Source organism: Pleurodeles waltl, chromosome 4_1 (genome assembly GCF_031143425.1).
Source record: "Pleurodeles waltl isolate 20211129_DDA chromosome 4_1, aPleWal1.hap1.20221129, whole genome shotgun sequence".
In the NCBI taxonomy this organism is placed as follows: Eukaryota; Metazoa; Chordata; class Amphibia; order Caudata; family Salamandridae; genus Pleurodeles; species Pleurodeles waltl.
The window spans coordinates 664,038,704-664,066,673 of NC_090442.1; the positions used below are offsets into that span (position 1 = coordinate 664,038,704).

A 27,970-nucleotide genomic window follows, 5' to 3' on the forward strand; every position below is an offset into this window, starting at 1 on the left:
GTTTGTGTAGGATGTATTAGATGGGTTAAGGCCCTTTCTAGTCTGAGGAAAGTATTTTACTGCATATTTTAAGGTCCACATTTAAAAGTGAAATTGGACTGTAGTTTTTGAGGTCAGTAGAATATTTCTCTTTTTAATGTATAAACACTGTAGTGACTTCTGTGGCAGTTCATTTCATTTTGCCTGCTGAACTGAAGCGCAAGTATAGGTCATGTAAGTAGGGTGATAGTGAACTTTGGAAACTATTATAGCAGGAGGCAGGAAGGCTGCCTGAGCTGGGCGCTTTGCCACATTTCAGGGAGTGGATGACTTTCAGTATTTCTGAATTTTATTATGTTCACTGCAGGCTTCATCACTCAATGATGGGGGTGTTAGCTTATTGATTCACATTCATTTGTGTTAATGGGAAGGATACAACTATAGAGGCTGCAGTAGAATGTATGATGCATTTTTAAAAGGTTTTCTATTTCTGTGTGTGTGGTGCTTCTTGTATCCTTGACAGCTGATATATGTATTTTGTTTAGTTTGTCCTAGATCTAAGTAGCTATTGACTTGCTTACTTTGTTAAAGAGTGATATGTTTTTTGTTTATTTTTGTTTTACTCATTTGTGGGCTCATTCTTTTAAATGTTTGTTAAACTCTTACTTTAAATGTTTAAGCGTTAGTAGGACCTTGGGGTCTCTGGATATTATTCCCTCCAATTCTAATTTACTTACTTATGATTCAAAGTATTAGAGTTTGTTGCTTTATTCAATTTTAGACACAATATTTATTACGGTTCCTCTGAAGGTATCCGTCATAGCATCCCAGATGAGTTCCAGGGACAGAAAAGCTGCTTTGTTTTCTATAAAGATTGTTGGATAGCAGTGGAGATGAGGTCTCTGGCCTCTAGGTCATGAACTAAGTTGCCATTCAACTTCAAATTATCTGTTTTTTTTCTAGTATTCTTCTGTCTATCTAATGAGATGCAGCCATAGTCTGAGATTACTATAGCTTTGATTTTGGGGTTTGATGCTTTGGTAGTGAGAGTTTTGTTTGTCAGTAATTAGCCTATCTGTGTTAAGGTGATATGTGGACTACCGGGGGGATTTTGTAAATAAACCTGTCATTCAAATTTTGTGTGTTGAGCAGAGCTGTGTGTGAGATTTGTTGCCGCGATACTTATGAGATTCAGTCATTTGGATTTGGTCAAGAGGGAGAATAAAGTCTCCACTTAGTAGAATGGCAAGATCATTTTCTAGGGTTTTTCTAAAATGTTGTATCATGTCCCATAGGGTCATTTATGTTGATGACATAAACATTGGCATTTCCAGCTTTTAGTTTAGATATAAACCATCTTCCATTCTTGTTGGATTTAATAGTTAATTTAGCTGATTTGGTGATAAGTGTGATTAAGCCCATTTTCAGGAGTATAGGCAGAGTCTAGTATCCAAAGTATGTATGCTGTGGGCTTCTGCCCTGCCAGTTTGTTTCTTGTAAGAAGATGAAAACTCCTTTTTGGTTTGTAACAAAAGTCTAGGAGTTTCCTCTTTTTAACTGGTGATTTAGACCCTTGGGTTTTTAGCAAAAAAAATTCAAGAGGTCTGTTAGATATTGCAGTATTTTAAAACCGGTATGTAAGGTTGGAAGTCACTTTGAGTCTCTTGCATTCTGATAGTATGAAATATGTCTCCAATTGTGGGTTCTGGATAATATGAATTATATGTCTCTGATTCTGGGCTCTGGTGCCATTCCCTCTCACCCTCATTCCCCGCTGCGCCCACTCCCCCAAGATGCACATGGAGTTGTGCATAGTATGTTGCAGTAGTGGGAATAGGAATACGAAAAGTATAGGATAGCAGACCGTATTGTTAGAGGATAGGATACAATAGAAGATAGTGATCGGCATAAGACTAAAACATGAACAGTCATGATAATCATAAACCTTAAAGAAAGCCCACAGCACTCCCTCTTTACAATAACAGGGAACATTGGTGGTCTAAGGAAGTCAGCCAGTGTAGCTCACAGCTAATGTTGGAGAGCTTAAAAATGAGAGTGAAAATGTTTCAAAAATGTCAAATGCACAGCTATACTTTTACAGATTTGTTGCGACTTTTATATTGGATTTGCAAATGGGGTTGGCTATATGGCCAGTGAAGTCTAGATATCAGAGGCAGGATTTGACTCTTAATGAGGGTGTTAATGTTAGTGTTTACAGGTATAGTGAGCCCCTTGCGGATGGGAAAAAATACATTGTGTTCATTTCTGGAATTAGTACACAGTTTAGTGCTATAAGTATCTGGTGTTTTAGCTTTAGTGTACGATATTAGTCATGTATGTTAGCGAACAGGGTGGCAAAATAGAACAGCAAAAGGGGATAGTATAAATACCCCTATGAGATGACAAACCCATTTAGCATGTTCTCATGAGAACTTTCTGCTTATGTGGCCTTTCATTCTGTTGCAGATTCCCTATAGATTATAGTTTGCCAGCAGGTGGATTTCCAAACGACGATTGGCATTGAATTAAGGTAGGTAAACCTCAGAATGGATTAGTACTAAACAGATTAGTAGTGGTAATTAGTTTTGTTGATTATTTTAGACGTGGGATGAAAAGCTTGTTATTAGTAGGGAATCTAAGGTATTATGAAGGGCACTATTATGTTGCTGACAGCCCATCATGTTAGATTCCAGGCCTTCGGAAACCTAGAGTCTAGAATAGCATCTATATCAGAATGAAGTCTTGACAATATAGGTCGGGTGACTAGTTATGTTAATCAGCAAAGTAAGGATTAAAGGTTGCAGTTTAGCGGTCCATTTGTGCCTTTGGTTGAACCTTGATGTAAGATTCCAGGTCAGTATGTTCATTGACGGTAACAGTCTTTCCTTCATGTAGAATTTTTATTTTAGACAGCTGTCAAAGGCATATGTAATATTCATTAACTTTAAGGTTGTTGTGTAAGTTCGGAAACCTTTTGTCAGATTAATAGTTGCTTTGGCATAGTCCTCTGAAATGCTAGTTTTAAATCCATTCCGTGCTTTTATTTTGACTTTCATCATGTGCTTCAAAATGATCTGTGAGTGTTGAAAGTGAAGCTGTCTGAAAGTCCTTGGTCTGGGATGCTTGGAGTATGGTAGTGGTTTATGAGGACTCTGGGTGCCCCTTTTGATCTTAGTCTTTCTTGAAATTGATGCAAAAGGTCTGTTGTATCCATGGTTCCAATAACTAGACACAAGAGTTAGTGTTTATCAGAGGTTTCTGGTAGTCCAAAGATTTTTAGGATTCTTCTTCTGTTCCTGTATTCCAGTTTCTGTTATTTGTCTTTCTAGAATTCCAACTTTCTTGGATATTGTGTTGATAGTTTTTTAAGCACATTCTGTGCATCTTCAGTTCTGCTTATTCTTAGAGATTTCATGTACTTTCTCAAGCCTGTCATTTTCACTTTTAAAATAGGTTTGTTTTTTTATGCTGAAACCAAGCTTGAATAGAGAGTTGAAACATAGCTAGGTTTAACTCTTGATTGTTAAAAAAATCTGGTCTTCCTTAAACAGGAGAGTTTGGAACTGGAAGTTCTTAGATCTTCTTGGACCTACCTTTTGTTTCTTTGATTTCCTTGAATTTTAGCCCAGCAAGTTTGAAGGGTATGCACGTTTGCGTATTAGAAGATATGAATGTAAGAATGCCACAGGGTGTGGATTCTGGTTTGCGTTAAAAGTTTTTTTCTAGTATCCTTGGAGAAGGACTGTGGAATCTTAAAAGGCTTCATATGTTGGATTAATCTCTTAAATTTAGATGTTGGTGTATAATGATACTGACATGCTTATTGACCCTTGATAGACGCAGGCGTCTCTCTATCATGAGGATTCAGGCAGTGATGCTTTGATGAGCTTGTATTGCAGGTTATTAAAGGGTGAACTGTGGGTAAGGGCTCACATATGCAGCACATGTACATATTGATGTTCAGCGGTTATTTTGTTCCTTGCAGAGATCTTGGATTATTGAGATCTTGGGATTCTGAATACTCTCTCTGGGTTACAGCATACATAAGCCTTCCTGATTTAAGTATATGAACTCACTCTGATGTCAGCAGCCGCCATTTAGGTCTAATCTGGGCCTCATGGTCTCTGGGTGTCCCACCATGTTTGTGCTGATGGATTCCTCATTTGAAGTTGAGCTGGTTTGAGTGTGCCCTATGCTAGTCGTTGGCATGCATTGGGGTACAGCTCAAACTATGGAGGGCAGGCGTTGAGCAAAATACTAAGGCGGTATCTCTATTTCGATCTGGAGGTAGGGTTTCAATATTATTAAGTGTTTATGGCCATATTGTCAGAGTGAACAAGCACATCAGTCCGAAGCAGGTGCCATGCTGCAGAGTGGGGGCAGCAAATATCCTTCAAGATGGGTGGTGGGCAAATTACAGAGATGTTGTCCCTTTTGCAGTCTGCAGGGAAGGTTAGGTATTAGCATTGTTAGATGACTGATCTCAGCCCTCATACCTGATTGAAGTGGCACATTCTGTCCAGGCAAGCATCATCTTGCTGCGAAGCATTTGGAAAAAGCATTCCTTGCCCAATCTTGATGGTAATGTAGAGGGCATGGCAATGTCTGGTTGAGCAGGTTTTAACAGTCTTTGACAGACACTGGATTTGAAAAGTTAATTGCAGATATAACTCCAGATCAGACTTTAACACTCCTTTGGCAGTTGTGAGTGTGGTGCTCTGGTCTCAGTTTTGATAGGCAGCATGTGCTGTTGGCTTCCTTTGTGGTCAGTTCTATCATGACTTGATCAGGCAGTTGAGGTGTTCTGTGTTCACTGCATTGTGTTCACCTCTGTCTCCAGTTCATCTGGTGCTGCAGTGTTGATTTTGCAAGTGCTTAGTGTATAGTGGTGCTAATATCTGTGCTCTTCTGCAGCAGAGCTCTGGACAATCTTCGCAGGAGCTGGCCACACACCCTTCATGTTGAAGTATAGTTCTGTGGTAATACTCTCACTAATGTTGCACGTTATTTTGCAGTTGTGTGTGTATATTTTCTTCTGGTTTGGCAAGTGGTGGTCTCATGTGGTCTTGTGTCATCTTGGTTGGGTGCAGTTGGACAAGTACAGGCATGCCAGGTAGTTCATTAGGTGCATTTCCATCCTATAGAATCCATTTAATCAACATAGAATTACTTTGATTCATTTCATCGAGACATGTCGCTACACTGAATACACAACATCACTAAATAGACAACACTATATTGACACTTTTAGTTTAAGGACTGTGGTTAGGTTTAAGTCAGATATAGGGCTAGGGTCAGGTTAACAGTTGGACAAGGCTTAGGGCAATTTGAGGTTTAATCCTAGGGTTATGGCAAAAGATGAATTAGGATTGGGGTTATGTTTAGGATCAATGTTAGTGTAAAATTATGTTAGGAGTGACGGTGAGACAGGCTCTGTACTTACTGACTTAATGAAACTGCACTCAAACAACATTTCCACACATTGCAGTCATTCTTCTTTTTTTCCAGTTCAGAGTGTCTCGTGTCAGGGAAAGCAGGGAAATGCATCTACTGCTTCATGTCTGTAAAAATTGTGGTATGCCGGAGGTTTAGTTGGCACGATTTAACATAGGTCTATCTCCTAGCCAGCAGTTCTGCTGCTGGGCACAAACATTATTTACATCTTTCTACCACATTCGGGTTTATAGTCACTTCATAGTTTTTCAGATTAATAAGTCATATTCAGCAGATCTTGGTGATAGAAATGGCCTTACTAAAGACTACATACTTACTGAGTCTGATGAGTCAAGATTTTTGCACAGACAGGTGTCTGTGGTTTCCTGCTTTGGTCTTTTTTACATTAATTGTGCACCATACTTTAAGTAGCGCTCAGCATTTACATATATTAATGCAGATAAAAAAGAGAGTGACAGTGTCTTCAGTGTTTCTTAATGGGTAGATTCCTGGCAGTTCATCTGAACTACCATTTATCTCAAGGTCTCCTTCTCAGCTGCAGCTCCCTTACTGAGGAAGCAAGGGTTGTTCCAGGGAACTGGAACCTATTCAAGGATAGACTTTGACTCCTGACCCTTGCCTCTTCTTGCACTCAGAATTCTGAAGTCTCCCAATTCCAGTTCACTTACACTCCATTCACCTCAGCACCAACATGCCATTGACATCTTTGGTGCTTCAGCAATGGCTGATTCTAGTCAGTTCTGCGTAACAACACTTGAATAGACATAAATAATACAGACAAGTACAAAAATAAAGAGCCATGAAGTGTGCAACTCCTATATGGCAACCAACCCCATGATGGAATAAAAGCTGCTCACAGAAAATACCACTGAAGGACCACCAGTTTCCAGTATTACTCCTGCTATTACAGTTATGACCTTACAAGTACGAGAATAGATACTTTCCCAAGGATTACATAACATTTGCTGAATGTTGTCTGTGATCAGTGCCTTGCTGGACATTACAAACTGTTTTTCAGGCTTTAAGAATACTGTGCCAATCCAGATGGAACCAAAATTACTTGCTCACCACCCAGCTTTGAGATGATGGCTATAGGAAGCTGCCCATGTGTGTGGTGAGCATCTCCCATGGCATTCCCCATTGGTGAGGTGTAGACAGTGTCTAGAAAGCCAGTGCTCTCTAGAGGATGCTGTGGATGAGCAGCCAATACTTATCTAGGAGACATGCAAAGCTTATGCAATACCACTACAGTCACACATGAAAGAAGCAAACAGTGTTACAAAAATAAAGGTACTTTACCATAGTAACACAATTACTCAAATACTTTATAGGCAATACTCCACTAGGAGGTAAGTAAGCATACTATTGTGTACACATTAGAAGTCAGTGATTAGCATAGAAAGCAATAGCAAATTGTAATACAATAGCAAATAGTGAAGGCCCTAGGGGGAGACCAAACCATATACTATGTAAGTGGAATGTGAAAGTCAGCCGCCCACCCAAGGAAGTGGAATCGGTAGAGGGGAGCTGGAGGAACTAGGAACCCTAAAAGCCCGTGCCGGGGTGCCCCCTAGCGACCAGCCGAAAAGATAAGTACCTGGTTTCCCCCCAACCCACAGGAGAGATTTGGAAAAGGACTGTACAAGACTCAGACAAGACTGGAAGAAACCAAAGGTGGATCCTGACAGAAGAGGACCTGGAAAAGAAGGGGACCAAGTCCAGTTTGAGTTGGGAGTGTCCGGCTGTTGCAGGAGCCACTACCCACCCTTCTGTGGATGCAGGACGAGTTTGACGGTGGATGAAGAAAGTCAGGTGTGCAGCACAGGAGCAGAAGAAGAGTTTCAGAATTTATGCAGGTGATGTCCCACGTCAGCAGTCGTGATGCAGTCAGTCAGGGGTGCTGGAAAATCACCAACAATCCGGGCAAATGCAAAAGTCTGTGGAGATGGGTTTTGCAAGGCTGAAGAGGACCAGAAAGGCCCAGGGGACTCGACCCAAGGAGAGCAGTCCAAGGTGACCCTCAGCAGCTAGGAGAGTCGCAAGAAGGGGAGGCAGCCCCCACAAGCGACCCACAGGCAGCAGTCACAGGAGTCGCAGTGAGTCCCACTCAGCACACCTGGAGAGGAGTCCCATGTCGCCGGAGCAGAAGGTCGGAGACTGTGCTTTGCAGGGAAGAGTGCTGGAGGCCGGGGCTACACGGAGCCTGAAGATCCCTTGGAGGAGGAACAAACAAGCCTTGGTAGCTGCAAGAGTTGCGGTGCACAGTGGTACTGTCCTGCAAGGAGAGGCAAGGGCTTACCGTCTCCCAAGTTGGACAGCTGGTAGAGAGGACCAAGTGGCAAAGGACATTAGCTTTGGGGGTCCCTACTCCAAAAAACATGCTCAAAATCTGATGACAAGCAAGGGTTAAGCATTGCAAGAGAGCCAGCTATTTCATTGTTGTTTTGAACGATATTTGCTAAAACAAAATTTTAAAGGTGCATTATGTGTGTTTTTTCACTGAGTAAGTCCAGTGTGGAAACTGAAAACGTAAGTGAGCCAAAAAGGCTAGGAGTCTTCTTAAGGGTCGAGCCAGCGATACCATGCGCTAGTGCATGCATATCGCTTACGAGACGCTGTTGTAATTAGCAAAGGGACTGGAGCCTGTCTGTTGCTTATCATTTGTTGGATTGCGAGGCACTCTTCTTTACAGCCTTACAGTTGGTCACAGCTGGCATATCATTTCCGTTCCTGTCCGGGGAACAGAGACCAAGCACTAATTGATTCAACTTAATCAGTATCCGTCCGCTGCTCCCGACGTGATTGAGGTAGTATTTTGTTCTTTTTAACTTCTAGTGCTCTGCAAACAGAAGGCGCCCGACTAGCAAAAACATGCTCAGCAGGACAAACACAATTGCAAATTTGTATTTTCCATAGTTAACTTTTTGTTTTATTTTGCCAAGTCTACTTTTCCCACTTTGAACTTATTTTTTATTTTGTTTTTGCTCATGGGCGCTCTCCTCAAAAGATGAATATTATCTTGTTCTAAATATTGCAAGGCAACATTGTTTCATTCTTATGAGTAATTTTCAAACATTTTCTTAAAACATAATCGTGCTGTATGCTGCAATCCTCCCCACTCCAATCCAAAACAATCTGTCCCACTCCAAAACAATCTGCCCCATTAAAATATGCCCCACTCCAATCCAAAAATATCTGCCCCTGTCCAATCCAAAACAATCTGCCCCACTCATATGCCCTCTCCAATCCAAAACAATTTGCCCCACTCCAATCCAAAACAATCTGCCCCACTTTATTTCACAACAATCTGCCCCAACCCGATTCAAAACAATGTTCCCCACTCTAAGATAAAACAATCAGCCCCATTCCAATTCAAAAATATCTGCCCACTCCAACCAACCCCACTCCAGTCCAATACAGCCTGGCCCACACCAGCCCAAAACAATCTTCCCCACTATAATCCTAAACAGTCTGCTCCATTATTGTCCAAAACAATCTGCCCCACTTCAAAACAATCGGTACCACTCCAGTCAGCCCCACTCCAATCCAAAATAATCTACCCCACTCCAATCCAAAGCAATTTGCCCTACTCCAGTCCACAACAATCTGCCACACTTCAATCCAAAACTATCTTCCCCACTCAATACAGCAATCCAAAACAGTCTGCCTCACCCCGATCCAAAACAATCTGGCCCACTCCAATCCAAAACAATCTGTCCCACTTCAATCTAAAACAATGTGCCCCACTCAATAGAGCAATACACAACAAGCTGCCCCACTCTAATCAAAAACAATCTGCCCCACCCCAATCCAAAACAAAATTCCCCACTCCAGCCTGCCTCACTCCATCCACAACAATCTGGCCCACTCTAATCCAAACAAATCTGCCCCACTCCAATCCAAAACAATCTGCCCCACTCCAATCCAAAAACATCCACCCCACTCCATTCCAATCCACCGCAATGCAAATCCAGTCTAACCCATTCCGCCCCACCCCAATCTGCCACACCCCAATCCAAAACGATCTGCTCCTCTCCAATCCAAAACAATCTTCCCCACTCCAACCTGCCTCATTGCCATCCACAACAATCTGCCCCACTCCAGTCCAAACAAATCTTCCCTACCCCAATCCAAAACAATTTGCCCCACTCCAATCTGCCTCACTCAAATCCACCCCACTCCAATCTCATTCCCCCAATGCCAATCCAGTCTAACCCATTCTGTCCCACCCCAATCTGCCCCACTCCGATCCAAACCAATCTGCCCCACTCCAATCTCTCCCACTTCAAACCTAAACAATCTGCCCCACTCCTGTTTGCCCCACTGCAATCCAAAAACTCTACTCCACTCCAATCCAAAATAATCTGCCTCACTCCAAACCTAAACAATCTGCCCTACTCCTGTTTGCCCCACTGCAATCCAAAAACTCTACTCCACTCCAATCCAAAATAATCTGCCTCACTTCAAACCAAAACAATCTGCTCCACTCCAATCAGCCCCACTCCGTTCCACCTCACTCGATCTCAGTCCACCAGACTCCAGTCCTCCCAGCCCACCACAATCCAAATTTCTCCATTTCATTCCAAAACTACCTGCCCCAATTGATACAGCAATCCAAACCAATCTGCCCCACTCCAATCCAAACCAAACTGCCCCACTGCAACCTGCCCCACCCCAATCCAAAACAATCTGTCCCACTCCAATCCAAACAATGTGCTCTAATCCAAAACAATCTGCCCCACTGCAACCTGCCCCACCCCAATCCAAAACAATCTGCCCCACTGCAACCTGCCCACCCCAATCCAAAACAATATGCTCCAATCCAAAACAATCTGCCGCACTGCAACCTGCCCCACCCCAATCCAAAATAATTTGTCCCACTCCAATCCAAAACAATATGCTCCAATCCAAAACAATCTGCCCCACTTCAATCTAAAAGAATCTGCCCCAGTCCAGTCAGCCCCTCTCCAGTCCAGTCCACCTCACTCCATCACAATCCACCCCACTTCAACCCACCCCACACCAATCTGCCCCATTTCAATCCAAAATGACCTGCCCCACTCCAATCGAAAACAATCTGCCCCACTCCAACTGGCCTCTCTCCAATCCAAAACAATCTGCGCAGTCGAAAACAATCTGCGACACTCCAATCTAAAACAATCTGCCCCACTCCAGTCTAAAACAATCTGCCCCACCCCAATCAACCCCACTCCACTCCACCTCAATCCCAATCCACCACACTCCAACCCTCCCAAACCACCCCATTCCAATCTGCCCACTTAATTCCTAAACTACCTGCCCCACTCAATGTAGAAATCCAAAACAATCTGCCCCACTCTAATAAAAAACAATGCACTCCTTCCCCAGTCAAAAACAATCTGCCCCACTTCAATCCAAGACTATCTGTCCCACTTTAACCTGCTCCAATCCAATCTAAAACAATCTGTCCCACTCCAGTCCAAAGCAATCAGCCCCACTCCAATCCAAAACAGGCTAAACAAATCCAGTCTACCTCACTCCAATCCAAAGCAATCTGCCCCACTACAATCCAAAACAATCTGCCCACTCCAGAACAATCTGCCCCACTCCTATCAGGCCCCACTCCAGTTCAGTCCACCACACTCCATCCCAATCCACCACACTCATCCTTCCAACCCACCACTCCAATCTGCCCCACGCCAATCCAAAACAATCTGCCCCATCCTGCTCCAAACCGCCCCACTCCAGTCCAGTCCACCCCACTCCAATCCAGTCTAACTCATTTCAACCCACTCCGATCCAAAACAATCTGCCCCACTCCAGTCTGCTCTACTCCAATCTAAAACAGTCTGCCCCACTACAACCCAAAAGAATCAGCCCCACTCTGTTATGTCCTACTTCAAACCAAAACAATCCGCCCCACTCCAGAGTGCCCCACTACAATCCAAAAAGCTGCTCCACTACAATCCAAAACAATCTGCCCCACTACAATCTAAAACAATCTGCCCCACTCCAATCCAAAATAATCTGCCAGAAACAATCCGCCCCACTACAGCCCAAAGCAATCTGCCACACTTCAATCCAAAACAATCTGCCCACTAAAATATGACCCACTCAATCCTAATCCACCACACTCCAACCCTCCCAACCCACCCCATTCCAATCTGCCCCACTTCATTCCTAAACTACCTGTCGCACTCAATAAAGCAATCCAAAGCAATCTGCCCCACTCTAATAAAAAACAATGGACCCCCCACCCCAATCAAAAACAATCTGCCCCACTCCAATCCAAAACGATCTGTCCCACTCCAGTCCAAAGGAAACTGCCCCACTCCAAAACAACCTGCACAACTTCAATCCACCCAACCCATCCATCCTCCAAAACACTCTGCCCCACTCAATTACAAAGCATTTAGCCCCACTACAATTCAAAACAATCTGCTCCACTCCAATTCAAAGCATTCAGTGCCACTACAGTCCAAAACAGTGCCCACTCAAACATGCCTCTCTCCAATCCAAAACAATCTGCCCACTCCAATCCAAAACTATCTGCCTTTCCCCAATCCAAACCAATCGCCCCAACTCCAATACAAAGCAGTCTGCCCCACACTAATGTGCCCCACTCCAATCCAAAACCATCTTCCCCCCCCTCCATCCAATACAGTCTGCCCCACTCCAGTCCAAAGCAATCTGCACCACTCGAATCCAAAGCAATCTGCACCACTCGAATCCAAAGCAATCTGCACCACTCCAATCCAAAACAGTCTGCCCCTCTCCAATCCAAAACAGTCTGCCCCACTCCAATCCAAAACAGTCTGCCCCTCCCCTAAGAAATCTGCCCAACCCCAATCAAAACAATGAGCCCCACTCCAATCTGCCCCCTGCAAACCAAAATAATCTGTCCCACACCAACCCATTACATTGTGCCCCACTCCTGTCCAGTCTACTCTATTCCAGTCCACCACAATCCACCTCACTTCAGTCCAACCCATCCCGCTCCAGTGCACCACGTTCCAATCCAACCCATCCTACTCCAGTCCACCCCACGCCAATCAAACCCACCCCACTTCAATCCAAACCACCCTAATCCAATCTAACCCAATCCACACCACTCCAATCCACCCATCTCACCTTAATCTACCCCACTGTAATCCACCCCACACCACCTTAATCCTCTGCACTCGGCTCCACACCAATCTTATCCACTCCACCCTACTCCAATCCTCCCCACTCAATCCAATCCACTTCACCCCATTCCTGTCCACCCAAGTCCAATTCACCCCACTATTATCCAGTTCACTGCATTCCACCCCATTCCAATCCACCCTACCACACTCAAGCCAGTCCACCCACCCCATTGCAATCCACACCACTCCAGCCCATCCACCCCACTCCCATCCACCACATCCCACCCCAATCCTCTCCAATCTGCCCCACTCAAATCCAGTTTTACCTATTCTTCTGCAATCCACCCCACTCTACTCCAGTCCAACCCACTCTAACCCAGTCCTTATCAGTCTTATGCGCACCACCCAGCTCAGTCCACTCCACTCCAATCCACTTCACTCTAATTCATCCCACTCAATCCAATTCACCTTAACCCACCCCACTCCAGTCCGATACAGTCCACACCAATCCAAACCACTTTAATACAACATACCCCAATCCACACCAATCAAATCCACCCCACCCCAGTCCAAACCACCCCACACCAATCAAATCAACCCCAATACAGTCCACCCCACTTAATCCAATCCACCCCACTCAGTCAAGTCCACCCACTCCACTCCATTCCAGTACACCCCACTCCAGTCAAATCCACCCCACTCTAGTCCAGTCCACCCCTCCCCAATCATTCACAGTCCACTCTACTCAAATCCAGTCCACTCCATTACAATAAAATCCATGCCGCTACCCTCCAGTCACCCCACCCCAATCCACTCCACCCCAGTCAAATCCATCCATTCACCCCTCTCCATTCTACCCCCCCACCCCAATCCAGTCCACCTCAATTTAGCCCATCCTAGTCCAATCCACCCCACACCATTTTAGTCCACTCTTGTCCAGTCCACCCCGCTCCAGTCCAATTCACATCACTCCAGTCGAATTCCCCTCAGTGCAATCCACCCCATTTCAATCCACTTCACTTCTCTACAATCCACCCACTCCTCGCCAATCCACCTCATTCTGCTCCAATCCAGTCCACTCTACCACAGTTCAATCCATCCTACTCCAGTCCACCCCACCCCACTCCAATAAATCCGCTCCATGAAGCAACTCCTGGCGGCAATTACAGCTCTGTATACGGACACATGGGTGCGGATTAGGATCTCGCACAGTCACGCCACTGGAAAAAGCTACACCAATAAGGGACTTAAGCAGGGTTGCATCATAACCTCAACTCTTTTCAATTTACACTGCTGATCTGTGGGAGGAGCAATGCTTAATTTGTAAATAAAAAGGTGCTGATGCCAAAGAACGCCCTCTTAAACACGCGGCTGCTGCAATTAAATGTGTGAACATTGAATACTGAGGTGGCGTAATCCTGAAGCCATCTCGGGCCTCTTCAATCCATATAAAGCCTCTCCCTGCCCCTTTAGCTCACTCTTGCAGCTTTCTAAGTTCTCCCTTTGTGACGCTTTCCCCCTTACTCCGTCTTTCCCGTATGTGTCTTTTGCTCGCAGCAAATGTTTGAGGCAGAAGAATAAGCTCCGGCCCTCAAAAATAACTGCCGGTGCTCAGCACATTATTTCACCAAGTTAGGGTCATCGTAGACTCCCATTATGCAATACGCAGACAATTTGGTGCTACTGGACCACACATGAATTGGCATGGTCGGAGCACTTGGAATACTTCACGTGTACAACACCAGGAATGCCGTACAGGCAAATGCCAAAAAAACAAAGGTTCTTGCGTTTGGCCAAAGAGCGAAGAAAAGACGTCTGGAATGGCACCTAGCCCATTTAGAATAAATACGATCAGCAAATAGCAACTATCTTGGGGTCTGGCTGTTAGACTCCGGGAAGTCCAATCTGCATGCCGACGCTATAATAGGAAAAATCTGCAAAAACAACCCATGGCCTTTGTAAATTGCATCATAGCCTACATAGTCCATCGGCTGCGGGGGTTCTAGGGGTGACACGAACGAAGTCTACTTAGTTTAACACACGGCCATCATGCTTTCCCAGGCTTGCTCACTGAGACGCTGAAGCGCTGCCACATCCATCATACAGAAAAAAAGGGCTTGAAAAAATGGCATGCAATATAAAAAATATAAAAAAAAGATACAATAAAATATTATCACCAGGTGTCTAGAGCAGACCCGTAATCAATGAGAGGCGCCTTGAACATAATCTTTCGAGAGAAAAAAAAGCAGCTGGTTAAAATATTTAGACTCTACCACAGCCACTTTGAACTTTCTCCCCGAGAATATAAACAACACTGATTTAACTATCGAGGCTCTGGAGAAGAAGTTAACATCACAACGTAAAAAACATATCTAGGGTACAGGACATCAATGAAATAAATAAAAAAAACGTGGAATAGTGGGCCTAGTGAAATCATATGAAGTCGTCCTTTTACAACCATATTTGAAGGCTGCCTTGGGTAGACAAGCTCTCATGGCACGGTTACTAACCACGCCCATGAATGAATACAGGGCACACTGGAAGAACATTCACGGGCAGTGAGAAGTGTTGATTATGTGAGGCCGCCCCGGAAAGTGCATATTATATGTTGCTGCGGGTTTTTGTAAGGCCTTTCTTTTTGGCAAAAGGGTATAAGAACATGTAAAGCTTCCATGGCATGCATCGAAACACCGTAAAAGATCTGGCCCAGATCGGCAAATTCATGGTCATTGCCGGACGGAGCCTGCAACGCACCGGCTTATTTAAGGCAGTAGCGCCCGGATGGGTACACATAAAGCCTCTCATTTCGGCCAGTAAGTGATATGACTGCATGCTGTGTTACCGAACGCTATAAGATCGGACAGATCCCCCTGCAGTTTGCACTTCAGCAGAAGGAATTCCTGGTATATCAGGCCCGGTTCCAGGAATTTATATCAGAATGGGCCAAGGGTGCGTTTGGGTGGGCCAGTGTGCGCCCAATTTTCGACAATTCTGGAGGTAGCCTACAATCTGGGCTCTGGTGCCACTGCACCTGTTGCATTATTGGCAGGTAAACCCCTGTCTCCTCTTCCCCAACACACACCTCCCCACTGCAGCTTGCCTTAGACATGAGCTAAGGTCACCTTCGGGCTGTTTTCTTTTCACAGGCATGCCCAGATTTTTCTCCCAGACAGTAGAAAAATAGGGAAAAACATCTAAAGGTATTTTTCTCTCTACAGTACACAAGTAAAACAGCTATTGTTAAAACAATGCAATGTAAAATGTATTCTAGTGATTTCTCGTTGACCCCTGTCTGATGATTAAAGTAAACAAAAGCTTAAAAAAATAAATAAATAAAAAACACATTTGCCAACATGGAGGAAGCACATAACAGGTGTTTTCTCTGTGGCCACTTGCTATTACTGGGAGGGCCAAAGGTCATGCTTTGGTGAGCCTGGCCCGCCCGCTAGAACCGGGTCTGACATATATAATGACAATATTTAAATTCTGTATGGCTGGTAAGATTCCCTTGCACGCTGCCCTTTAGGGAAAGGTATCGTAAAGCAAGTTGTCTTGTAACTTGCACTCTACACGTTTAATTAGTATACATTGCACTGATTTTGTTCTATGGATATTTCTCTATTTGATGGTCTAACAAGCATGCCTTTAACGCCGCCTTTTGTTTCTCTCTTCTTACACGAACTCACTGAATGCAGCACTACAGTGATTGGTGCTGCAGCATGGCAATTTCACAGTTTGGCACACTAGATTACAAACTAGTTTATTATATAGATGACCCTGCTTCCTTTTGAGGGTAGGCAATTGTTTTTTTTAAATGAGAGGAATCGTAATTTTAGCAGCTGCTTTAGCATTGTTATTCCTTTATAACAAGAACTATCATTGAACTTTTTTTCTTTTGCAATATTTTAAAACAGAAAAGTGGTTGGATTGGTTAGTTGTATCTAGAATGTATTGTGATCCATTTGTAATGGTTTTAAGTAACTATACAATGAAATAATTGAAGCAGTCCAGTGCAGTCCACCCCACTCCAATTCACCCCACCCTAGTCCTATCACTTCAGTCCAATCTACCCACCCCAATCTAGTCTAATCACCCACTCCAATCCACCTCACCTTATTTCAGTCCACCCCACTCCAATCCACGGTACTCCATTCAATCCACCCACATCCCACTCTACTCTAATCCAGTCTACCCCACTGCCTCAGTCCAGTCCAACACACTCCACCATACTACACTCCACATTACAACACTTTGCCACTGAACCATTGAACTCTGACACACGGGCCGACCCTAGCGCTGGTGACTTCCTTTACCTCAGTGTTTGTTGGTGACACCCCCAGTGACCACCTCCACCACAGATTGCCTCACTAGTACCCTTTAACAGGGCCCCTCAAAACTTCGATCTCCAAACAGAACATAAATCACCAGATTTATCTTGACAATTTTGTTGTTGCCTGAAGATTGCTGGAGAGGCAAGGAACGCTGCAGCAGGTGCTTTTAAATTCATAATGTATTTTCAAACACAGTACCGCTACCCGAAGTCCGCATCCGGTGTGGCAGCACCGGTCGCACCTCTCGAGAGCCGGCCCTGTACCACACTCTACTCCTTCACTCCACTCTACAACACTAACTTTAAGCCAAGCTGAACAGCAGCCACACTGATGTACATCATGGCAAAAACACATTGCCAAAGCCAATAGCTCTTATACAGGCGAGACCTATTGGCTTTGCCAATGCAGAGGCAATCTTATTTCTCCTTGAGATTTACGCCACAGACATCACCTCAGTCTGAAAAATTATTCTGTTCCACAATTGTAAATTATGCCCATGTCGTGTTTCTCAGTGGTGACGGCACCTGCACTCACTTTTCATTCAGTTCCATTCAATGAGTTAACAAGCATACTGCATTGAGAAATCTGAAAGACAAAGTGGCGCTGTTCACTGTCTTACTTGCCGCTCTTTAAAAAAGCAGTAACCTTACATGACTTTTTTCTGCGAATTATCTAGGTACAGGAGTGAATGTTAAAAACGCCCTAAGATTCCCATTGATCATGGAATATGTTCCTACGCTTCTACCACGCCTCTTTAAAAATCTGCTAAAGTGGAAACCGAAAAGGCGAAATGGAGAAGGCGAGGAAACGGAGGAGGCTGAAGGTTTATTTACAAAAGTTGAAACCTTGACAAAAATCGAAGAGATGTTAAACAAATATCCCTGGAAGCTTGGATTTGGTCGGGTGAGTATAAATTGTGCAAATTATATAATATTAATATGTAAAAGTGAATAAGGGGGTGTCCAGGATTCATCCCAGGGTTTTGTTTGTATTTTTCATTATTGTGTTCGAGTTTGTGTCTATCTTTAAAACGTTAAAAGTATTTTCAAATTTACATGACTGTGTTTGTTGCAAGGTCATCTTAGCCTTATTTAGACCTAAAAAGGAAATTGTAAAAATAACCCATATGCACTTCATGAAATATAATATTTAAGCTAATGCAGCACTTGATGCTTATGCATGGCTTTCATTGGATTGATTCGTTATTTGTATTTCATATATCAGCATGTTGATTTTTGTTAGCACGACATTACGACTCACAGGTATTCCCAATGAAGCATGTTAATAAGTGTTTTTGGTCATTAGTTGACTTGTTGTCCAGTGAACCTTCAATCTTAAATTCAGATCAGCTGCTGGTAGATTCTCGAAGTCGACATACGCTAGAAGTCTTACAAGCCAGATCCTCAGATGTTCTAAGGTAGGGCTCTTGTATGTTTTAAAACCACTCCCTCTCACTCACTTATTTGGATTCTGTTTAAGATGAGCACTGAACGTGTTGTTCAAGAAGCAAGTTTGCATGCCCTAGACCAGTGGTTCCCAACCTGTGGCCCGGGGACCCCTGGGGGGTCCGCGAAGCTTCTTCAGGGGGTCCGCGACAGCTTAGAAAAATAAATAATATTAACAGACTAGGTCCCCAGCTTTCAGTAATGACTCAGTGGGGGGTCCCCGGATTCCAAGAAAGGTTCAGTGGGGGTCCCTGGGCTCCAGTAATGATAAAGTGTGTTTCCACAGAAGTCAAAAGGTTGGGAACCACTGCTCAACGGTTCTTAACCTGAGCCTGGGGGTCCGTGTCTTACGCTCACAGAGTCCGCAAGTGCATAGAATATTAAATAATATTAATTGTAATGTGTCAGTGTGGGTCCCTGGATTCCAGTAATGATTAAGAACGTGGATCTACAGAAGTCAAATGGTTTGAACCACTGCCCTAGAATGTTAGATTTGGTTGGTTATCAGCAACGTAAAGTTCTCCGAGTGTACAGAATAATGGTGAGGTCGACCTTCAACACATCAGCCCCGCAGATTCCTTTGTTACCATGACCCATAGAATTATGCATCCGCCAGGACCAACTCTGCACGTTGGTTCTTGATTCAGTTTATACATGTTCATGCTAAAATCTAAGTGTTAAGTAATTATTGAAATACAAACTCGATTAAAATTCTAATTCAGAAACAAAGCTCTAAAGTAAGGCGATGAGTAATTTGTCTAAGAATGTCATAGCCAAAGAGGGAGTCGTAAAGGTGGAGGGAGCTGGGGGTTAAACCCAGTTCAGAAATGTCCTAGGACTTTGTGAATGAGGAGCTGGTAATGCAGTTGCTTGCTGGGGTTTTCATACTGTGCGATGCTGAAGAACGTTACATTATATTAAACATTGCATAAAGGTTTTTTTTCCTTAGGGAAGAGGTATGTAACTACATTGGATTTAGAGTTTATTTCAGTATAATTGGTGGAGTTCTGGTGGACGTAGAGCTGATGGGGATTTAGCATGTTCACGAATTTATGGCTTGTACTGAAGATTTGACCAGTAGTTTCGGGGCACACAAGAATGTTGTCACAGGCCTTCTGAAGCTACAGTGAAAGGTAACAGACTTATTTAGATCCATCTGCTGCATGATACCTGCATTTGCCCTTATGAACTGTGCAATCAGATAATCTCTGCGCTCTGCTTTCTTCTCTTATGAAGCCATCATTGCATTGACTCCAAAACCCCCATTTCCCATGACACTGTCATCCAAGTACTTGCTAGGAAAAATATTGGCGTACACTGTGAGCTCAGGCTTAAGTCGTTATCCAGAGTTGTGGTAATGTAGGACATCGACCACACCTGTCCGCCTTATTAGGAGTGCATTTGTGTCATTGGCACTCTAAATAAGCTGACTGAAGCATCCAACACTTTTTGACAGATCTCCAGATCCATCAAACTGTAAGTGCCTTTTGCTCTGACAGTACGCTGTGGCATAGATCCAAGAGCCACATCCGTGGTTGAGGGGGAGTGGCAGAATTCCAGCACATGGCTATCCTACGTTTCACCATTATCAAGGCGAGATCTATGAATTTTTTAATGGGCTTACATGCAGCGGAACAGGAAATGACACCCAATAAGCAGTGTATGCCCTCCTTCTGGAAGGGAGTGTCCAATGTGTATGATAGAAATCCAACAACCTCGTCCCAGTAGGGTACAAAGTGGGGGCAGTCCCAGGCAATATGTACATAATTGGCTGCAGTAGTGTGGCAGTTGGGGCACGTGTCCGTAGACACCGGGTTCATACGCTAGAGCCGCTGCCAGGTAAGGTACGTGTGATGAAGGTAGTTGAATTGTGTGTATTTGATCCTGGTGTTGAAGGAGATGAGTTTCAGTGTCTCCAAACACTTCTGCCATTGTTTGTCCGTCAGTGTCACTGCTAGGGCTGTGTCCCATTAAGCGCAGATATGGTGTGGGGGGGCCTTCCTCTCGGAACGTACAGAGTTATATAGATGTGTTACAGCCCTGTGGCCACCCCTATGTGTCAGTAGGACCTGGAGTAATAGGGAAATTTCTGGTTCATTGTGTGTTTTATGCCATATCATGTAGGTATGGTGTGAGGGTAGCATAAATTAGGAAAGAGTCCTGCGGTATCCCTTAATCATCCACTAAGCTTTCGATTGTGCTAAGAATCTTATCTGTGAACAGGTCACCCCAGACAGTAAGGCCCACATTTTACCAGACCATCGCATCAGGGCCTATCTGTAACTCATAGCACCCCGGTATCACCCATAGTGGTGGCTCCTGTGCATATGGGGGCATTAACATGTGCCTTGGACACGTATGTGGTCCAGCAAGTCTTGGCCACCTGCCTGAGGACCTCTCCGAACCCTGCAGCAACTGAGGCAGTGTTATGCCATCCAGTCAGTATTCTATTTTTGACATATTTTGGCCTGCAAGCCATTGCATGCGCCATTGGAGTTCGTCAGCTGCATGATTTTACCCATAATTTGGAGAGTCTAATCCACTCCGTTCTAAGGGAGCGTATAATTTAGTGATTGCCACTCTGTCTGCCTTTGCCCCATATCAATGCAGTATGGGGTGCACAAAGGTCTGCAGAGATTCTGGCCAGTAGCAACACAGGCAGGACGGAAAAGAAGTATCAGAACCTGGGTAGGGAAAAGCAGCAGGGATGTGGAAAATGGAAGGAACCATCTTGCATTCCTATGGGCTCTGCCCACTTTACCGCCTATTAGATTTCTGTTAGCGTGATACACCCTGATGCCCAGCTACGTAATGGAATCATATGCCCAGGGGAGTCAGGTGTGCGGGAGCCCCCTCTGCTGAGATTCAGATAGAGCTGTCAACGGAAACAATTGTGACTTGTCCCAGGTCACCCGCAGTCCAGATGCCATTCAGAATTGCTGTAAGAGGTCCATAAGTCGAGGAAGCATCATGACATCATCTCCCAGATACACCAGAGACTCACCCGTGTACAGTGAGATGATGTGCTAGCTGCCATCAGCCCTGATCCCTCACTCCGAGGTGCGCATATGGAGCGCACCCGCTAGGGGTTCCATCCCCAATGCGAAGATAACTGGGGATAAGGGGCAACCTTGCTGGGTGTTGTGCTCAATGGTAAACGAGTCAGATATAACTCTTTCAGTCTTTAATAGATCTAACGGGGAATTATAGAGTAAGGCAATCCATTGAAGGAACTTGAGGGTCTATCCCAATCCTTTTATGGATTGTCATCAAGTAGTTCCACCCAAGGTTGAGAGGGCAATAAGATCCCATCAATAGCATGTCCCGGCTTGGGGAGTGAAGCCGATTACGGCCTGGAGGACGCGGAGTCGGCAAGTTGGTGCCCCAGGGGGGACGATTGAATTACGTTGGTACGAGTAGGGAAGCGTACTGACATACTTGAGGAACAGGAGCACCAGAGGAGGAAGAGAGGAGCACAGGAGCAGGACACCGGAACACCGGGGAGTGACTGAGACCAGAGGACAAAGACAGAGCAGCAGGAAAGCTGCCCGTCAGTTGCTGGGTCCGAGGAAACAACCAGAGAGGACTGCGGAGCCACAAACGAGGACGGCAAGGAAAGCAGCATCCCCCGGGAGGAACGCAAAGGCCCACCCCATCCCTGGAGGGACATGGCTTCTGCAGGTACGTGACCACTTACGGGGTTGGATTTTGTCATGGACACAGGAAGCTGTGTAAACCAAATAACATAGTCCAGCATAATATCCGAACCGAGGAAGGAAAAACTGTATGCCTTAAGCCGTATCTTATCCCAGAGGCCAGGAGACAGGTGGTAGAAAATGAGGTGCAGGAGATGTTACAGGCCACAATAATAGAACCCTTCAATAGTCCATGGTGTTCCCCAGTATTTTTAGTGCCAAAACCAAATGGGTTATTCCAGTTCTGTATAGATTTTTGCCAATTGAATGCCATATCCACCTTTGACACCTATCTGATGCCCCGAGTAGATGAACTGATTGGGCCAAGCAGTATCTCTCTACTTTGGACCTTGCTAAGGGTTATTGACAGATCCCCCTGAATCCCAAGAACAAAGAAAAACTGCGTTTTCTGGACTATATCATTTCTTGGTATTGCTCTTTAGGTTATATGGGGCACCAGCAACCTTTTGGCGCCTCATGGACACCGTACTGAGACCTCACCAAGGGTATGCAGCCGCCTATCACAATGACATCGTCCACTTCAGCATATCCTGGGAACAACACCTAGAGCAGCTGTCGGCAGTTCTACAGTTCTTAAAGGATGCCGGGCTGACAGCCAATCCAGAAAAATTTAAACTTGCCCGGAGTTCCATTAACTATTCAGGATATGTTATAGAAAAGGGCCACATAAGACCCCAAAGGGATAAAACCGAGGCAATCATAAAAGTACCCCCTCCCAAAATGAGGTGCGATGTATTTTCCTTCTTAGGGATGGTGGGTTTCTATAGACACTTTATCCCACATTGTTCCACCCACGCTGCCCCTCTAACAGACCTCCTAGCGAAGAACGGACCAAACAAAATAACTGGACTGACTGACTCTCAATACAATAGTTATCAAAAACTCAGAGATGCTGGTTTCCCATCCTATTCTACGATGTCCCGATTTTGCGAAAACTTTTACACTACAGACAGATGCCTCTGACAAACGCCTAGGTGCTGTCCTTTCACAGGATGAAGTAGGGCATTCTCACCCCATAGTATACATCAGTAGAAAACTACTACCACGGAAAAAACACTATCCGACTCTGGAAAAAGAATGTCTGGCCATAAAATGGGCTATTGAGGCTCTGCAGTATTATCTACTGGGACGCTCCTTTACGTTGCTCACGGATAATTCCCCACTTACCTGCTTAGCACACCATAAGGATACCAACCAAAGAGTATAGAGATGGTTCTTATCCCTTCAAGCTTATGTGTTTCAGATACGGCACACCACTGGTACCACTCAAACAAATGCAGATTTCCTCTCAGGATATCCCACGGACCCGTGGCTGTATCAGCCCCTTTCAGGGGAGAGTGGCTGTAGCAGGGAGGCTATACCAAGGTTGGGAGATTACGGCCTGGAGGACCTGAAATCGCTGGGTCGGTGCCCCAGGGGGACGATCAGACGAATTACGTTGATATGCATAGGGAAGTGTACCGAAATACTTGAGGAACGAGAGCGACAGAGGAGGAAGAGAGGAGCACAGGAGCAGGACACGGGACCACCGGGAAGCGACGGAGACCCGAGGAGAAAGACAGCTGCAGGAGAACCACCTGTCAGCTGCTGGGTCCGAGGAAACGACCCAAGAGTACTGCGAAGCCACAAATGAGGATGGCAAGGATAGCACTGTCCCCGGGAGGAACGCAGAGGCCTGCCACGTCCCTGGAGGGACGTGGCTTCCACAGGTACGTTAACACTTACGAAGTCGGATTTTGTCATGGACACAGAGGGCTGGTGATAAATGGGGAAAAGGAGGGGGGGGACAAGGCACTTCACGGGCATACTCCAAAATGAAATAAAACAAGGACAACCGAGTAAAGTTAAACCAGGGATTCAGGTCCTCAATTGTTTTGTTAAAAAAAAAAATCTTCCACTGAGGTGATCAATTGTGGTTGCATGCATAGAAGAGCCACAACACCAGGGTATTCTGGGCTCTATCTTTGTTTTTCTTAATTTTAAAACCCCACAGAACCCTTTTTTTTTTTGCATGCAGATAGGAAAATATAACATTAGAAAGGAAGAATATATATATAAATATGTATATATATATATATATATGTATAAAAGACCACTTGCCTAAATCGGGGTCTTTCTTTTTTTTTCTTCCTCATGAACCCAGGTGACAAGAACCTTCAAGGACGGTAAAACTTCCTGTGAAGAAAAAGAGACAAAGAATAAGAAAAGAAAGGAAAAGGGGACTGAAACCAAACCAAAAGGGACTACAGACTATATATATGCCAAAAGGTTTTTTTCTTCGTGTTGGCAATTTGTAAACTCTCATTTTGACTCCCCACATAAAATAACCGAAATAAAAAGACATATACCCACATCTTAGTATCCTCCGTGACCTCCCTTTTACAGGTAGGATGGCCAGAACTGCCTCCCATGTTGAGGACAGGAACATGCTTGATGAGAAGGCTGAGTTAAACACCTTCACTACGTGCACCACAGGTTTGGGTCCGAATTCAGCATAAAACTCCACTGACCAGTCATCCGCTCCTTATGTCTAGCCCTTTGCCATTTGTTTGATCGCATCCGCAATCTCTTTTATAATGACAGGGGCTTCGAGATCTGCTCGGTGTATCACCTGAAGGCGTGGTAGTTGGAGGGTGTCCAGAAACCTTTGCCGGCTGATCGAAAAGCGGTGTTGATGGTTTCCTGGGTATTAAGTATGAGACCCGTCTTGTCTTGAATAAGTGTGATAGGGACCCTGACTGTATCAGAGCAAAGGAGCCAGGCCAACAGCCTGCCTTATTACCCTCCACATGCTTTGTTGTCAAATACTCCTTTTAATCTACTCTGCGCAGCTGCTCTGATGCTGCCTTATGGGCCATTCATGCTAGTGAGGCAGCCGCAATCCGATGGCCAGGTAGCAATCGCTCATAGGTATGGATACCCGTTTCCAGAGTGTGTAGTTCTCTGTGGAGCACTATCTTAGATCCGCACATAGTTTTAATTGCATGGCCCCGCATGGCCACTTTAAAGGCGTCCCATTCTATATCAGGGTCGGACACTGTGCCCTCGTTGTCTGTGCAATATGAGGTAATATAAGCTGTAAGGTGTCTCTAAAGGCCTTGTTACGCATGGCGTTTACTGGGAGGTTGCAAGTAGGTATACTGGGGCGCTTGCAACCCCAGGTCAGTTGAGGTTGCAGTGGTCTGAGGTTGTGTGCCCCTGATATTCAGCGCGGGTGCCCTGCGTAAGTGCTTCCGGACGGCAATACATAAGGTCAGTTCTGGCTGGTATGTAGGTCGCGCAGCCCAGAGTAAAAAGATTCCCTGAGTAGTGGATGTAAATTGCGCCGTACTTCTTTTGCCTGCATGTGAGTGGCCAATTGTGTGAGGTGTTGGGAGAGGGCGACTGATTGTGCCTCCGGTGGGCGGGAGTGATCGCGGATTTCGTCTGGTGCGCCATTGAAGCCAAGACCACCCCACCACCACCACCTGCCATAGCAAGGTGCCATTGCGTTGTGGAGCAGGGCTTGAGTGATGCAAAAGGTTTGCCTGATTAGTGTTAGGGGTATTTATGGAGATAAAGGTCACAGGTAGACCAGGCTAATATCCCTTCTAGTATTGTGTATTTCCCTTTCAGGTCTATCTTAGTGGGCAACACCTCCAGCAGTGTTCCCGGGGCAACCCACATAAGCACACCTTTAGCATATTGGGAGTACATGGTTCCAACCAGTGTACTGCACCAGCACCTGCGCATGCTAGCTAGGTCCGGAGCAGTCAGATGTGTTTCTTGTAGGAATGCAACATGTATTTGTTGCCTGCGTAGGTATTGGTCCACTCAGTAGTGCTTCACGGAACTGGCAGCCCTCTCACATTCCAGGTCATCAACAGGTACTGTGTTCCTAGTCTAACACCTGGTGCAACCATCCAGTCGGAAACACCCGGCAAAGCATCTCCTGCATCATCCCCTTATTGCCCCCCCATTTCCCTCCGATCCACCCAACCCATTCCGCCGTCAAATCACGTGCCATTTTAAAAACATTTAACAAAGAAACAATACTGAGTAAGAAAGTTAAGCAAAAATCAGTCATTGGACACCCCTCCCCAGGCTAGTACGCCAACGGGCATCCAGCCAACAGCACTGCTTTGCTATAAAAGAAAATTTAATTGTGAATCAATCAATTGTGGTGACACTGTCAATGTGGAGGGCAGTAATAATATGACTACCAATTACAGTACATTGGGGATGCATGGCCTCCAGCCATGTCAGTTGCATGGCACTCCCCACTTGTGTTGTAACTTGTATCACCCACACGGGTGCGACCTCAAGCAAATTGGGTAGCAAATGATCACACTCAGTTGTATCACATCTTCTGCCATCTGGGGGGTAACCACGGCCTCCCCCCCCCAAGTAATGACTCAGCCAGTGTTTGTGAGATGTTTGCTGCCTCTTCATCAGGCCTGCTTGCCACAGACCAAGTGAGGGACAGAGCTGACGTTCTCAGTTCCAAATCTGTGACCGCCTGCACTCTCTCCTTGGCTGCCTGTATATTCTGGGGCCCATCAGGGAACATGTCTTGTAAGGTCTGCGGCGTCCCTGGGGTTTGTGTTCTAGTCAGTTACAGGCCTCTTCTAGGGTTACACAGAAGGTGTCACTGTCTCCCTGCATGATCCTGAGTGTAGCTGTGAACTGCATTGCATATTTGATGTTGTGATCATGGAGACTCAGTTTACCGGGAAGGAAGGAAGACCTGCGTCACTGCACTTCCATGGTGTAGTCAGAGAAGATGTTGACGTGGGCATTTTCCACTGTCCATGGCTCGTCGCTGGGTGACCAGCAGGTTGTGATGTGATCTGTCACTGTAGTTGAAAAGTTGGGCAACCACTGGGTACTGTGGAGCTCCAGGGCACGGGGGGGGGGGGGTAAGTTGTCTTCCTGGGACTCTTTGGGCTTGCTCCAGGGAAAAGAAGGTTGAGTGCTTGCCTTGAAGAACCAGTCCTCCAAGTAGCTGCATGCTGGGGCCTTCGATCTTTTCTTGGAGGCCTACTATCCGTATGTTATTGCACCGGGATCTGCCCTCCTGGTCATCTGTGTGTTTTCTGAGGTAGTCCACTTCATCTTGCAGGAGCTTAATGTGTGCAGTGGCATCCGAAATCGTCGGTGAAGGAATGACACTGTTAATTCTGTATTTGCAATCCAAAACTTTCAGGTTTTCGTGGTCATCCCTCCGCAGACCCATGTCAATCCTCAGTGCATCAATCTTTGGCTCCAATGTGGGTTTAAGGAGGAAATTCCGAACCTTCTCGGCCAAGACATCATTGAGCTTGTGAAGGTACAAACTCCGTGGGTCTCTCCCATTGTCCCAGTGCTCAAAAGACAAGCCGATGGGTAAATACACATCTGTGTTGACATGCACCAGCCAAATCTGGCTGTCCATTATGAGAGGCAATTAACACCAAGAACTCTGAACATGATCAACCAGTTCAGTGGAGCCTTTATGTTCACTAATTTGGAGTTAAACAAATGCTATTGTAAGAAAGTGGGTAATTAGTTGGGAAAGATGCAAGCCCTTCCCAAATAATACATCTAAAATGTTGTCAGGTCCAATGCACAAGCACAGATCAGACAGGCTTAGCTTAAGGAAGAGTGTGTCAAGTATTTAGAAGTACACAAAAATAGAGACATTTTACACCAAAATTATTCAAATTCAATAAAGGGAAACTGGAGATATGAATTGTTAATGTTTTGGGACAATGTCAAGAAAAAATAAAGTGCTAATCGTAAGTCACTGTTCACCTTAGAACTGGCCTATGTGCAATTTCAGGAGAGCCACAATGGAGTGGAGTATGAACGCACCAAGCAGGTCATCCCAGTCAAATATTTTACCTTCTGACTTAGTCTGTGAAATGAAATTGAAAATCCTCCCAGGGCAGGGTTGAAGGCTGTATCTGGTGAAGGTTCCA

At 45.1% G+C, this 27,970-nt stretch overlaps 1 protein-coding gene across 2 annotated transcripts in view; it reads left to right on the forward strand.

Annotated features, from left to right (window-relative positions):
- The window catches only part of HELB (DNA helicase B), a 451,751-nt gene that overhangs the window by 75,417 nt on the left and 348,364 nt on the right, over positions 1-27,970 (forward strand). For both annotated transcript variants that reach the window (XM_069229147.1, XM_069229148.1), the window contains exon 3: positions 17,547-17,773. In XM_069229147.1, coding sequence (XP_069085248.1) covers positions 17,547-17,773 — 227 coding nt within the window. The remainder of the gene's footprint in view (positions 1-17,546; positions 17,774-27,970) is intronic.